Here is a 14,284-nt window from a genome sequence, read left to right on the forward strand (position 1 = left end):
TGATGTCTTGAAAAGTAACAGATAAAGAAATCTGTACTACATTGCATACCACTCAGATTTCATCTTGGCGTTTTTTCTTCTGCACATGTGTTTTAGAAAAAAAAGAGAACTTTACATTTCAAAATGTTGGTGAGTGTACACCCTTTCAACTTTGCTTTGATTAATTTATTTTATGGTGTTATTGGAAGTTTTATGTGAGCTAAGTGGTATTAAGAGAGCAGTGAAACCAAGTCTTGTCTACGAAGGGATTTTTTGTTATCCTTTTGACATAAGTGAACCCTCAAAATAAACTACAAATACAGGCAAAGAAAGAAGCTGCTTGCACTGATTGAGCTTCTTGAGTTTAGTCAGGAGTAAGTTCTTTCAATACAATTTGAAGCTACACTTCATAAACATACAGTTCAGTGGTTGCTCAGACTCATCAGCTGCTGAGCATCAGCAGATAAAATAAAATTCTACTGAAGAAAAAACCTGAGTTCAGTTTATCTTTACATCTTTTATATCCTATCATCTTGGTATCTTAAGAAATACCAGAATTTGCTCTGACAAGAAAAAATCAAAGAAAAGTGCTGATGAAATAAAGAGTACTCTGCTTTAGCATAAAAGACCTAACAAACCATGCAGAATGTTCTCACTGGACTGGGGGGTGGGAGGAACAGTAGTATGAAACTCTTCACCTGTTCACTACTTCCAAAGTAGATGAACGTTGCCAATATAACAGTAGTGAAAAAGCTGACAGCATAATTACTCACATTTCCATTTCTATTAGTATCCTCACTGGAAAGTGTGTATTTTCTATGTGATGCGTGAGTTACAGTCCTCTCCATCTCAGCCCTGTGGTATGAGGCCTTCATAAAACTCTTGGTATTGACACTGCTTTGGGCACTTTGATTGCTCAATGCTACTTTGGAAATTTGCAGAATCACTGATATTAGTCATTGCTTTTCATTGTTAGGAGAAGGACATCACACCAGATCCTAGCTTGTTAGAAAAGGTGAATGAATGTGCAAAGCATCTGGAGATCATGAGGGGCCACGAACAGCCATTATCCCATCTGAGTCCAGAACTGTGTGATATTTTTGACTTCTTCATTGCTTTGACTATCTGTAATACCGTTGTGGTTACTGCTCCAAATCAGCCCCGACAGAAGGTAGGTTAAAGGAACAGCAAAATAGAGTTTAAGGTTTGTTTGAATTTATACTAATTTATCACTTAAGTTGGGGAACTGAAAATGGCCTGTTCTAATGAGAAATAACTGGAAACTAAATGTGGGACAACTCTTAGAAGTGCATTGTGAATGAACAGATTCAGTCAAGCATTAGTTAAATGCAATATTTACCTTCAGAGTAAGACATGCTTTTGTCTGCAATTTTAAGATAGTAATGAAAATTTATTGAGTTCTTGAAATATAACTTAATTGATAAATGTGTGTATATATTTGTGTATGTACATACATCTGCATGTAAGTATGTATGTAAGTATGCAAGTCTGTGTGGAAACTGATTTATATTATGCAAGACTTATCAAAAAAGAATATAAGCTGTGTGTAGATTTTGTAAATGTGAATTAAACTAAGAATAGGGTCAGATGTTTTTTTAAAAAGAAAGTATACTTGAGAAACATTGCACATATCTTTCACATTGTCTAAAAAATGTCAAGCTCATTGTGAGAAATAATGATTGTTACTGCTTAAATCAACCTAAACTAAATGAATGAAACTTCAACAATAGAATCCCAAGACAAAACTATAGTAGAACATATTATTAAAGCTGGCCCACAGATTGAATTTCCATTCTGGAGAAAAATCTGAGATGTTTCTTTTCGAAATAGGAATAAGAAGTGAAGTAATCTGCAAAATCACATTTTAATTAAAATGAGGTAAATAATAAAACTGAAGCAAACTGAATCCAAAAGAGAAGACAGTGGAAATTATTTATATCAGCATGTTGCTGTTGAAGGCATCATTGACACTGGCCTATTCTCCTAAAACTTTTCTGATATCACACTTCTCAGTACAAAACTCTTGAATTAACATGTTTTTTACTGCCTGTACTGAAAATGCACAGAGAATGGCAACAGCCTTTCAGAATGTACTTTGATGGTGGTCCAACACCAATAGTCTATCCATTAGACCTATCTGAAAAAGTGAAAGAAGTAAAAATAATTTTAATGCAAGTATACGTACTTTCATGCAGAGGCACAATTCTGAAGTTCTACGTCTTGTTGGGTTTTTTTGCTATTAAGTTCATTTACTTTCCCTTCTCAAATTGCAAGTGCCATTACTTTTTGCTCACAAAGAAATTCTGTTCTTAAGTTGGAGCTACTTAGGCTGAATGTCTGAATTCAGTGTCTAAATTCTAATGCAGCTTTCCTTCAGGTTTTGTTTTGTTCATTGTCTTGTTTCATTCTTCTCAAGGTTAGAGACCGATTTGAACTAAAATCTCCTGTAAAAACCATAGAAGACTTCATCCGACGACTCACTCCAAGTCGCTTGACCTCTGGATCTAACAGCAGCAGTTCATCCAGCCTAGCTACAAACAAATCAATGCATAGATTTGGTTTAAGTATCCTTTCATCCACATCTACTGAGAGCACTTTACTAAAACTGGAAGAGAAGCTGGCATACTCTGCACAGATGAATAACAATGGCTACAGCTCCCAGCAAGGCAGGATGGCTGTAGGGAGCGGGCCTGAGGAAGGAGAGCTCCGTTATGAAGCAGAAAGTCCAGACGAAGCTGCTCTCGTCTATGCAGCAAGGGCATATAACTGTTCTCTGGTTGGAAGGCTGTCTGACCAGGTATCAGTGGAGCTACCTCACCTGGGAACATTAAACTTTGAAGTATTACATACATTGGGCTTTGATTCCATCAGGAAGAGGATGTCAGTAGTGGTCAGACATCCTCTCACGGATGAAATAAATGTTTACACTAAAGGAGCAGATTCAGTTATTATGGATCTCCTTCTGCCTTGTTCTTCAGGTACACCTCTTAGCTTTGTAAGAGTGGGGGTGTGGGGAGGCGGTTCTCCTTAATTGCTGAAAGATCATGTCTTGCTGCCTTTCCTAGCAACCAGACATCCTGGTTTTGTTGTGAGTACGTGAAATGGTAGAAAGGCAGCCATCTCTCTTCTTTTATAGCACTTCGTTGTTATAGCAAATTTTCTGTAATTAATGACTGGTTCTTTGCCTTACAAGAATTAATTACATCAGTTTCTGTACAGGAACTTTTACTAGCAAACTTTATTTTGAATCTATTTCCTGAAACTCTCCCAAAATAATTTACATTTCTTGAGGAGAACACGCCCAGCAGTGCATAGCTATTTCAGTATTTTATATGAAACTCAAGCAGTTCCTACTCCAGCTCCCTTATCTGTTTCACCTATGAATCTTTACTTTCTTTTGTAGTAATGTATTTGCATACATCTGCACATTTACGTTGCGTTTGACTGTGGTGCTAAAGGGCAGTGTGAATCAATCAGCCATTGGAACAGAAAGGTAGTGGCAAAATAAGGAAAGAATCTGTTCAGTTGAGACATCTTAAATTGTGTTAGGGAATAGCTATGATCATAGACTGCTTCTCCAGAGTCTGCAACACTCAGGTATCTCATGAATCAGGAGGAACATTAATTGCTGCTAATTATGAGTTGGATTCAAGAAGAACCCTGTAAGCTTTCAGAAGTCAGCGTAAACATGGGAGTGCCAGTTTGCATGAGTCAGTTTGAATCTAATTTACTGTATGTTCAACACTGAATTTAATTAAGTATTTAAGGGTTACCCCAGTATGAATGGACAGAACCCGAAAGTGCTGGAGGTGCTTCCTGTGTGTCACTAGTGCATTGACTGTGCGGTTACTCTGACATTAGCCTGGAGTAAACAATTGTGAAAGGCTTATACTGTGCAGTTTTAGTTTAATGAAATACAGAAAAATGTTGGCGGTAGTTTTAAGTTTATAGAGACATAAATCAAAGCAGAGCCAAAAAATTAGGAACGACTTGTCTTCAACTAACAACAAAATATTCATAAATAATATTCTGGTTAAGATCTAATATCAAAGACAGTACTGAGAACATCTGGAAAATTGTTTCCCTTCAGAGTATTAGAGAATTTGGATACTCAGAATTACTAGTAATATACCTGGAAATAAATGTTTGGAAACAAGGTCTCAGAATGAGAACAGAGCATCAATAAGAAATTATTATCTCATGCCAAATCTCAAATATTTTGTCACAACCATGAAATAAAAATGGAGGAATTTGGGGGCGAATTCTAAGTGGTTCTAGGGCCTACTGGGGTAGATCCAACAGGGGCCAACCAACCAACAGCAACACAACAGAAGGAGCTGTGTCAGACGCAGGAGCAGAATCCCTGAAGACTGTTGTTATCACTGAGCAAATTATGTAGCTGGGCAAATACAGAGATTGCTGCATCTTTACAGGCAATTGAAAGATGCTTTGAACTTGTTCAATTTTTTAAAAACTTTTTTTAGCCCCAAATGAACTATGAGTTTTAGTATATTTTGCTTTCACAAGCAGTGTAAAGTGCAGTCACTAGAACTTCATAAGCAGTTTTCTTTATTTTTTAGCCCTCTCATCTGCTGTTGGCTTCAGTAATTCTGTGAGTTTCAGCAGATCTGTCTAAAAAATGTTTGACATGTCTCTTGAACAGTTTCACTCATTCACGGTCCCTGTCTGTAGTTTCCTAACATCAGGGCACATGTTGTCATTTCCTGAGGGAGCTGCCTCCTTGTCACCTCACAGGGTGGTATTCCCCACGTAGAAGGATTTCCCAAAGATTTATATTGTGAAAATTATATGTGTATATGTATATATATATACACATATGAGTCTATCTGTGATTTCATTCTGTTCTCTATTGATCATGGAATATGTGAGAGGAAATGCAAGTACTTGAAGAATTCAAGCAATTATCACTTCAAGTAATGAACCAATAAATTAATGTGACAGCTCTTTTTTTTTTTTTTTTTTTTGCTGTATTAGTTCCTCAGGAACAGGTAAATTGTACACAAGTTGATTGTATGCTTTGAGACTTTGTGATGCTTATGCTCTCAGACTGAAAGACTAAAGCAATGCTGTGTCTATAATCTCCATGCAGGACTGGGTCCTATGAAACAGGAAGGTTCTGTTTCTCTATGAGGAAAAGTCTTTCAAAAATGCCATGGTGAAAAGCCCCAGAATAGATGCAAAAGTACTGTGTTGTAGCTTCAGTTATATCTAAAAAAGCACACAAACAAATAGAAATCATCCTGAGCTTCAAAACCTGAAAGTTTCTGAATTCCCTCTATTCCTTCTGCCTCTATATCTAGGCTGAAAACCGTCGTTTTCTGTCAGCACCCAGATATTTTCAAAAGCCTTGAAATGACTCCCAAGGATGTATTGTTTTTACTTTATCTCAGCAGTAACCATGTTCATAAATAAGAAAGTTACTGTTTGAGTCAATAACTAGCTCACACAGGAACTGTGAACATAAGTCACTGAGAAAACAATGACTGAGCTGGCTTTCAGCTAGTGATTATGGTAGGAAATGAAGCAAGCAAAATGCCACTAGCTCTCTATCATTCTTCTTTAGAAGACTTATTTTCTGGTTTTCTCTTCCATAGTTCATGTGGTCATGCTGCTAAGCATAGAAACTGCATCATCCCGACTAAAAAGAATTTCCACCACTGGATTTTGTTTGCAAGAGAGTCCTTCCCCTCTTAACTTTTGATCTCAAGGTGAATCTCTGGCTGAGACTGATAAGGCATATGAGGAGAGCCAGAGGGAGTTTCAGCTCTCATTGGTGTGCTGGCAGAGGAAGGAGATTCAGTTCTTTATACTAGAAGTGAAAATTCACATGGAAACCAGTGTGCACATTTCTACATACAGGGAATTACTGTCTTTGTTCATTGAAGGCTGTATAAGTGTTTGGCTTTATGGTCACTGCATTAGTGCTGTGATATTCAGAAGATATGAAGTGGTTAATATCACTGAACCTTAAAGAAATAGAAATGTACTTTGTTATTCAAGTTTGCGCCAGTTGAAATCAGCAAGGGACTGAAATAGCCACTCCCATAAGACAATTGCATGTGAGCTATGCAAGAAACACATTTTTTTCTCTGTAGAACAGTGATGCATCACTATGAGTTAGGAATGGTGTTTGCTTATTTTTTTCTTTTAAAGGAAAAAAAAAGGCTGACTTAGTAATACAAGAAGCCTCCTAGAAGGTGTGCTGCAACACTTTTTCCTTAAAAAATTATATATTACACAGACAACTGACATATTATGCACAGGTAGAAAAGAAAGTAAATAAAAACCCTTAGATCACAGTTGAGTACATGTATATTTCAGCTGTATGTTGCAGCTGAGTTTGATTGTGAACTGCTTAAATAGCTTCTGCAGGAATATGTGGTGTGTGTTGGAGCTACACAACTTAAGGAAGACCTTTCCAATTGCAAGTTGTATTCATAGAGATGCTCTTCCACAGCAGTTTACCTGTGTTATCCACCTGAGGAAATCTGTAGTGATAGTACAGGTAGTATTAATAGACAGATGGACAGGCCTACCAGCACACTCCCAGCCATATTTTCCACTTAGGGATGAGGTATACATGAAATATCACAGTCGTTCAGGGAAATCTGGTTATGTGCACTCCCAACTTTACAAATCTAGAGAGGATCAGATAGTCTTTAAAGGTGAGAAAATTGCTATACAGAGTACAGTGTGCAAAACCAGAATATTGGGGTTCCAAACACTCAACTCCTTACTTCCTGCAGTATCACTACTTCTAAGCATTTGTACCAAAGCCTCCAAATACCTAATTAGACTCTGTACTGCTTTATAAATGTGTATAGATAGACAGGTATGTGTGTACATTGTCACACAAAGCAAAATCAAGTTGAGTATGAATTATGCTGGGAACATGTGTGCTGAAAAGTATAAAGAGTTGGATATTCCTGACATCTCATTTAGATACCTGCATTAATTGCTTATGGTAATGGCACAAAAAAGGGATTATATCAGGGAATAGAAAACTTGCCTCAGGGTACCAGTCATTCTCATCAGTGCTTTCATTAAAAAATCTATACCGGTTTCCCTGAGTAGTAACACTACTGTTTGTGTTACAGAAAGTCACTACAACAGCGTAGTGTGCATGAATCAGTTTTGATCCTAGATGTTAAAATTATATATACATATATCACATTTTATAAACTTTTGAAGACCTCATCTCGGGTAATGACATGGAACAAAGTGTGTTAGTTTCATATTCATTAATCTTTTTTAAATCTCAGTATTGAGTACACTGAGCCAATTCCAGCTAATGAAAGAGTGAAATCTCATCTCAATTCTGAGTTCTTACACACAATTTTAAGGCATGGATGTCCAGTTTTGTTTTTTTTTGTACTTGCCTTGTCTGCATTGGGTGAGCAGGAATTGTCTTGGGATGAATACAGAGAGGTCGCTTCAAAAGTAATGCCTCCTATTTATTTTCATGGAAACTGCAACTGATAGAAAGAGCGTAATAACATCATTTGATAGGACAAATTCTTTTCTACAGATCGTTACTTTTTAACACAGTCATCGCCATTAGTTATACATTTTCACTGGCAATGAACAAGAGCATGCATTCTGCACTCATAAAAGTATGCACCAGCAGAGCTGACCCACTGTCACTTTTAGCCCTGCTGACACACACCAGCACTGTCTCATCGTGCTCACATCCACTGCTTGGTCTCCATAAACATTCAGTAAGTGTTGATGAACGTCAGTGGGCGCTGTTCTTTTCACATGGAGGAATTTGATGACACACCTTTGCTTCATCCTCACTTCCATGTCAGACTGTTAAGCACCTGGGCCTCTCCACAGAGCAGAGCAGAGCCACCGCCATGGTGGTGCAGGGCAGGGTGCAGCCGCATTGCCGGCTGTGCTGGGCCGCAGGTTGGACATACCTGGGTTAAGGGAAGAGTAAACCAGGTGGAAGTTGTGCGTTCAAGGCAGAAGCTAATTGTGAGGTTTGTGCAAACGTAAATGTGTTCTGAGAACTTCTTGCCACTAAGGCCACAAAGTTGTGTGTGTACAGTAGTAACAAATGTGCATTAATATACTCAGACATAAAAGACAGAGTGCTGTTTCTGGTTGTCCTGAAATACTAACCCATGAGAAAAACTAAGGGTAGTTTCTCTACACATGATGAGATGTACAGAAGGATTTGCCAATAGGCTATTTGAATCATACTTCCCTTTCTGGCATTACTGTTTGTTGTTGAGATTATAGTGATTTCTCAAAGCCTTCGGGCCAAAAAAATATTTGAGTAAAAAGAAGGTCTGTCTAGCATGCATTCAGAATGACTTTTGAAGAGGGAAGAAAGAAAAGGTGGAACTATGAGAGAGGGCTTTTTTTTTTTCTAAATGGAATGTTGTACTTGAAAGTTTGCCAGGAGGTATCAACAGCTCTTTAAAAGAATCAGTTTTAAAGAGATGGTACATAAGTACTATAGACACACTTTTATTTTCTTAGGCTGTTCAGCTGCTGTTATTTTTCAGTCACTAATTTCTTTTTTATTGGTATCTAGGTGACCCTCGGGGCAAACATCAAAAGAAAATCCAAACCAAAACCCAGAATTACCTTAATCTGTATGCTGTAGATGGGCTGCGAACCCTGTGTATTGCAAAACGAGTAAGTCAGTGCAAGCTCTTAATTTTCTTTTAGGAAGAGTCCTGACAAAGATAACTGAAGGCTGTCTTAATTTGTTGTTCTTGATTTCTGATTTTTTGTTTTGTTTTGTTTTTCATTTTATTCAGTAAAGTATGAATGCCTCTGCATCACTGACTGTATCCTCACATCCTCTCTTGAACAGGTTCTGAGCAAAGAGGAATATGCTTGTTGGTTAAAAAGTCGTCTGGAAGCAGAATCTTCTATTGAGAATCGTGAAGAACTTCTGTTTCAGTCAGCACTGCAGATAGAGAAGAATTTGCATCTGCTAGGTAATGAAATGAGAGCTGGGCATAAAATGAAAAAGTGCTGAAAATTCTGAAAGCTTGGCTATGAAATCCATTCTTTTCAGACAGTACAGAAATTCGCTGCTTTTAGACTTTGTCATAATTGTCATGTGCAGCACCACAAAGGAATGGGATTATAATTAACATAAAAAACATACCCTTTTTATCCTTGCTTCTGCAATCATTTTATCATCATTGAAATAGCTGGAGTAAAACAAGAGATGCATTTGACACAATGTCATAAATGAGAATTGCTGCTCTAAATAGGAGAAGGACTTGGCCAATCCTGGCTGCAGTACTTCAGTAGCTTGGAGCCTCTTTTCTATGCCAGGTGGTTCCACAATTCCAGGGGTACCAGAGGTGTTCATAAAGCAAAGCTCATAAACTGCTTCTGTGAGGGGCATCGACAGATACATGTCAGGTTCAACGCTTAGGGCCTGTGTGCACTGTGGAAGGGGACTGCAATATTTCATAGTGGTGTACTTAAAATCAGTGTATGTAAAATATATTCCAAGTGCAAAGTCATGCTGTTTCTCTGCTCAGTTGAGAGCGCTGAGATTTTAAAATACATATGTATCCACTATTACTCCAAGCATCCAACTTCTTTCTCTGCAGGAGAACTGAGACAGCCATAGCACTGATGGAGGTAACAGCCTTCACTGTTTGCCAACTTGCCTGTCTCTGGGAGATAAGATCCAACTCACCCAACTTCTGTTGTGTCTACTGTAGATCTCTAAGGCTCCTTATATAACCAGTGGAGAGAGGAAAAAAAACAAAGTGCAGTTCATTTGATCTTTCTTAGATACCTCCTTTAGGATTAGATGAATCATGCCTTCAAAGTGGCTGTTTTTCTCCTCTGACTTGAAGGGGAGCTTGAGGTGACTGATTCTGACCACATTAATCAGGAAGATCCCACCATGGTTGTCCCTGTTGGCTCTGGCTGTGCTCTGAAAAACAAAAATGGAAATTGAATTGTGCGATAAATAGGAGAGTTCTTAGGTTCTGGGAATAAAAAAAAGTGAGTGAGTCTGGAAAAGAAATGTCTTTTCCCTTGTGAACTATTTGAATTATAAAAGCTTTTATAATTCAAAAGTCTTCATGACATTGCATTTCACCTACAACTAGTGCTCAGTCTGCAAGTGGGTTTCTATTAGCTGAATTGCTTTTCTTCTAACAATTATGGTGGTAATAAAGAGATGGCAGAAGCTTGCTTTGATTTTCCTGTTGTTTCAGGTAATTTGTGTATTTGTTATCTTATGGTTGTCTGATTGTCATGGCTTACATCCTCACATTGAAGCCTCTCTAAAACTCAGTGGTGGCACTGAACTTGATCCTGAGCTGTATTTACTGCAATTTGAAAATCTTCTCTTCTATTGATTTATGAAAGCTTAGGAAAAATATTGTTTGTTATAAACAAGTAGGAAGATTCCTGGGAGTATGAAAAAAACACATTTTCCTTCTACATTATGGATTATAGATTTATGACTTATTCTTTGCTAAATCGCATCAGGCAACGGGTGTTTTTCTACAAGAGCAAAGAGCATCCACAAGACACTAAGTAGTTCATGTCTAAAGCATAATGTGTGGTTACCAAGCTGCAGTTCTGCTGTCATTCCCCTATGAAAGGGAGAGATCTGTAATGACCAATCCTCTTTTAGTTCAGGAAAGGCAGTCAAGAACTAAATCAATAGTATGTTATCTAGCAACATGCAGAAGAAAGGGTGAAGATACAGAGCAGAGAAACAATAAGCAAAGGTACATCATCTTTGTGAACTACTGAGAGAGTGGCATCAGGTTGCTTTTGGAGTTTGGAACTCTGGATTTGTTGTTGACTGTTGATGCATATGTTTACACCAGCTGTTTTCTGCTCCTCTCTCTGGATACCTCCTAAAAGCTGCCTGAATACTGCATACATTGTTAGTTTCGTTTAGCTGTTTCCCACTGAAAGTGGCTGTAATTTTTGGAAAAATCCAAGCTTACAGTTTGAGGTGAACCATAAGTGTTTGCTGAATGTGGAATAATTTGCTTTTACCGTGTGCTTAGGTGCCACTGGTATTGAAGACCGTTTACAGGATGGCGTTCCAGAAACCATTGCAAGCTTGCGCAAAGCTGGGTTGCAGATTTGGGTTCTTACTGGAGACAAGCAAGAAACCGCTGTTAATATTGCATATGCCTGCAAGCTACTAGATCATGATGAGGAAATCATCACTTTGAATGCTGAATCACCAGTAAGCAGATCAAATACTATACTGAAGTCTACTTGTGAAGTAGCTTTACTTTGTTTTCAACTTGCACAATTAAGAGTTTGATGGCTTATTTTCCTTTCCCTCTTTTTTTTTTTTTTCCTTTTCCTGCTTCAACCGTAATTTTCAGGTAGGACAAATCTTTGAATACTTTTTGGTGAATTATATTCTAAGTTATAATGTCATGTGTCATAAACTTACTGAAGATTTAACTGTGTGTGTTGGGATCCACCAACATGCCATAACAACATAAATGCCTGCGTTTGGTATGCTTTCTGAAAACATCCCTCGTTTTGCATATTGGCACTAAAGCAACCTGTTATCGAACATTTGGTTAGGAAGAAAACAATTGAATTGAAAATGTGTGTGCTTTACACTGAAATGTAGTGTCTAGATAACTCATTCATGTTTTCTCAGATGGCTTTTTCTCAGGAAATAGAAACAATGCTTAAATTTCAGTGCTAAATTTCAGCACTCAAAAGCCAGAAAACCGCATCTACAGTAATGACTCGCTTCCTAACAGACCTTTTCTAATTCTTCTGAATTACTGATCTTTCCTGTGCTCAACTTGTCGCAAGCAGTCACAAAGAGTTTACTGATATGGTTTAACATGCAAGGAACCAGACCGATAGTGCTGTAGTCCTTTAATGGGGTGATAAAATTGGACTTCAGATCAGCAGAGGAGAGGTAGGTCAGCAGTATCCAGCTCCAATTCTTTTCGAAAAGGAAGAAAAGATAACAGCATTTTCCCTTTCTTGAGTATATCTATCAACTGAACTGGTAAACTGACTTTCAATGATCTTTCGTTTTTTGTCATTCTTTGCTGTACAACCAGTAGCATTTCATTTTAAAAGTTCGTATATTCTCAGTAACATCTAGTTGAGTATGCCTGGGACAGAAAATTCGGCTTAAATAACCCTTAATTGGCCTTTAATAATGCATAACTACTTGATAAGTGTTGTAGGCGTATACATGGTGCTCATCACCATGCTCAACTTGGTACTGATACTGATCATTATATCATTCTCCAACGCTGTTATTCTAAGAAGGAGCTAAAAGAAATTAGTTTAGCATACAGTACTGCATGTTAAAGAGGAATTAGGTTTTAAGTCTTTCATATCTTCATTGTTGTCATGTCTTCCACAAAAAAAAAAAAAAAAGTGTTTAGAGTGAATAGAGAATATTAGAAATTAAAACTTTTATGGTGCAGCAAATATAACACCTCCATATTCCTTATGCCTAAATATACAAAGAACACCAATTTTTGAACATACGTTCTTTTCTCTCAAACATGTTTGCTTTGAATTTTTTTTCAGGAGACATGTGCTGTCTTGCTGGAGCAGTGTCTGCAATGCATAGAGTCTAAATTTTCAAACGACACAATAGACGAAGCTACTGGAAACATGACTGTTGGGTTCACCCCTCTCTATCCACCCTCTTCCCCTGTGCTTTCCAGCTTGGGCCTAGTGATTGATGGAAGGACTCTAGCTTATGCCCTGGAACCTACTTTAGAAGATAAATTTCTTGCACTAGCCAAACGGTGCCGTTCAGTTCTGTGTTGTCGCTCTACTCCACTCCAAAAGAGCATGGTAGTGAAACTAGTCAGAGACAAGCTCAAAGCAATGACCTTGGCAATAGGTAAATATCTCATTTTAAACCAGCCTGCTTTGATGTTTACTGAGAATCTTGGGTTTTTGACTTGCAGTTTGATCCTTCCAGCTGCCATACAACTCACACACCTTCTAGTTGTGTCTGAAAATGTTTCAAACAACTTTAACACGTTTATTCAAAGCTATTGCAGAATTCTTGGAATAGCATTTAGGATTTCATCCTACTGAAGGTAGGTGCTGGTGATACTACAGTATGCCTTGAGATTTTGGCATGTTCAAACACTGCTGTGAAGATCTGAGTTAGCTGATACTGTGCAGAACACCATTTTGCGATCATTGTATTACACAGAACAAAAATGTGCTCATTGTTTCAGCCATTGTTACTCAGCCATGATTAAGCTCAAGGGTCTGCATTTTTCATCACAAGTAAGCAATACAGCATAGGACAGAAATTGGCCATCTGTATAGAAAATGAATTTACGATGGCATCGTGCCAGCTGTTACACTACTTCACTGCTACTCATTCAGTTGGTGAAGGGCAGATTTTGTCATGCATCCTGGTTTAAATCTGGCAGCTTCTTTCATGTTTCCATGATTTTTACATAAGAAAAATCAATCAGCTTTTCTTAACTAAGATAGGTGGATGAAAGATAAGGTGTTTTGTGATAAAAGATGTTACAATTGTGTCTTAGCCTATCACGAGTTTAGGCTCAGGTTGCACTAGAAGACGCATCTTAGTTAATCATAACATAAACACGTGGGTTGGACCTACCTGTGAGAAATCCAAAGTATGTAATAACTGCCAGACACCTGTGATATTTACAGCAACAAATGTATGCTGATTTTAAGAATCCCCATGCCCACTACATTACATTTATCACAAGTATTCCTTTCTCCTGCTTATTTTATGTCTCTGGCTGACTGACAGTAGGCATCATCCTTTTCGTATGTTCTCAAAAATATCTAACAGGTTAACTTGAATTATCCAGAAAGATTAAAAACAATAGTGAAGAATGAGTAGCTTGTGTTTTCAGTCTTTCTAAGCAATCTGAACCTGTGCATTGAATTCAAGCTCTTGCTCTGGTTTAAAAAACTAGTTGTTCCATCTTCCCTTTTAACCAACACAAGCTAAGCTGAGTTTGTTTCGAACAGTAACAAAGACATCAGTTGTGTCACCTTGCAGTGTGATGATTAGAAAAAGAGCAAGAGATGGTGACTCTGTAACCCATGCAGATGAATCTGCCTGCAGCGCTATATTAGTGATGCCAGACTAGGCAATCCAAGTCAAGGATTCATCCACTTTTTCGTATTGCCATGTTTTTTGCTAGATGGGCGTCTTCACTGCATGTTTCTTTCTTAATCGTACCTTACTGCAAACAGACAGTTATAAGGAAGCAGGAGCAGTAAGAAGCTCATTCTTGGTGTGTTTTCATATTTGTTC

The 14,284-nt window shown here is 37.8% G+C and overlaps 1 protein-coding gene across 2 annotated transcripts in view; it reads left to right on the plus strand.

Moving 5' to 3' along the window:
* Positions 1 to 14,284, plus strand: part of ATP10A (ATPase phospholipid transporting 10A (putative)) — a 108,124-nt gene that overhangs the window by 80,514 nt on the left and 13,326 nt on the right. Inside the window, exons 9-14 of one of the 2 annotated variants that reach the window (XM_052705674.1) lie at positions 956 to 1,150; positions 2,417 to 2,978; positions 8,564 to 8,667; positions 8,849 to 8,975; positions 11,034 to 11,218; positions 12,550 to 12,871. In XM_052705674.1, the coding sequence (XP_052561634.1) occupies positions 956 to 1,150; positions 2,417 to 2,978; positions 8,564 to 8,667; positions 8,849 to 8,975; positions 11,034 to 11,218; positions 12,550 to 12,871 (1,495 nt within the window). Of the gene's footprint in view, positions 1 to 955; positions 1,151 to 2,416; positions 2,979 to 8,563; positions 8,668 to 8,848; positions 8,976 to 11,033; positions 11,219 to 12,549; positions 12,872 to 14,284 lie in introns of those variants that run through there. The other variant, XM_052705675.1, reaches the window with a different exon arrangement.

Source organism: Tympanuchus pallidicinctus, unplaced genomic scaffold (assembly GCF_026119805.1).
Source record: "Tympanuchus pallidicinctus isolate F22 unplaced genomic scaffold, pur_lepc_1.0 scaffold6, whole genome shotgun sequence".
Classification (NCBI taxonomy): domain Eukaryota; kingdom Metazoa; phylum Chordata; class Aves; order Galliformes; family Phasianidae; genus Tympanuchus; species Tympanuchus pallidicinctus.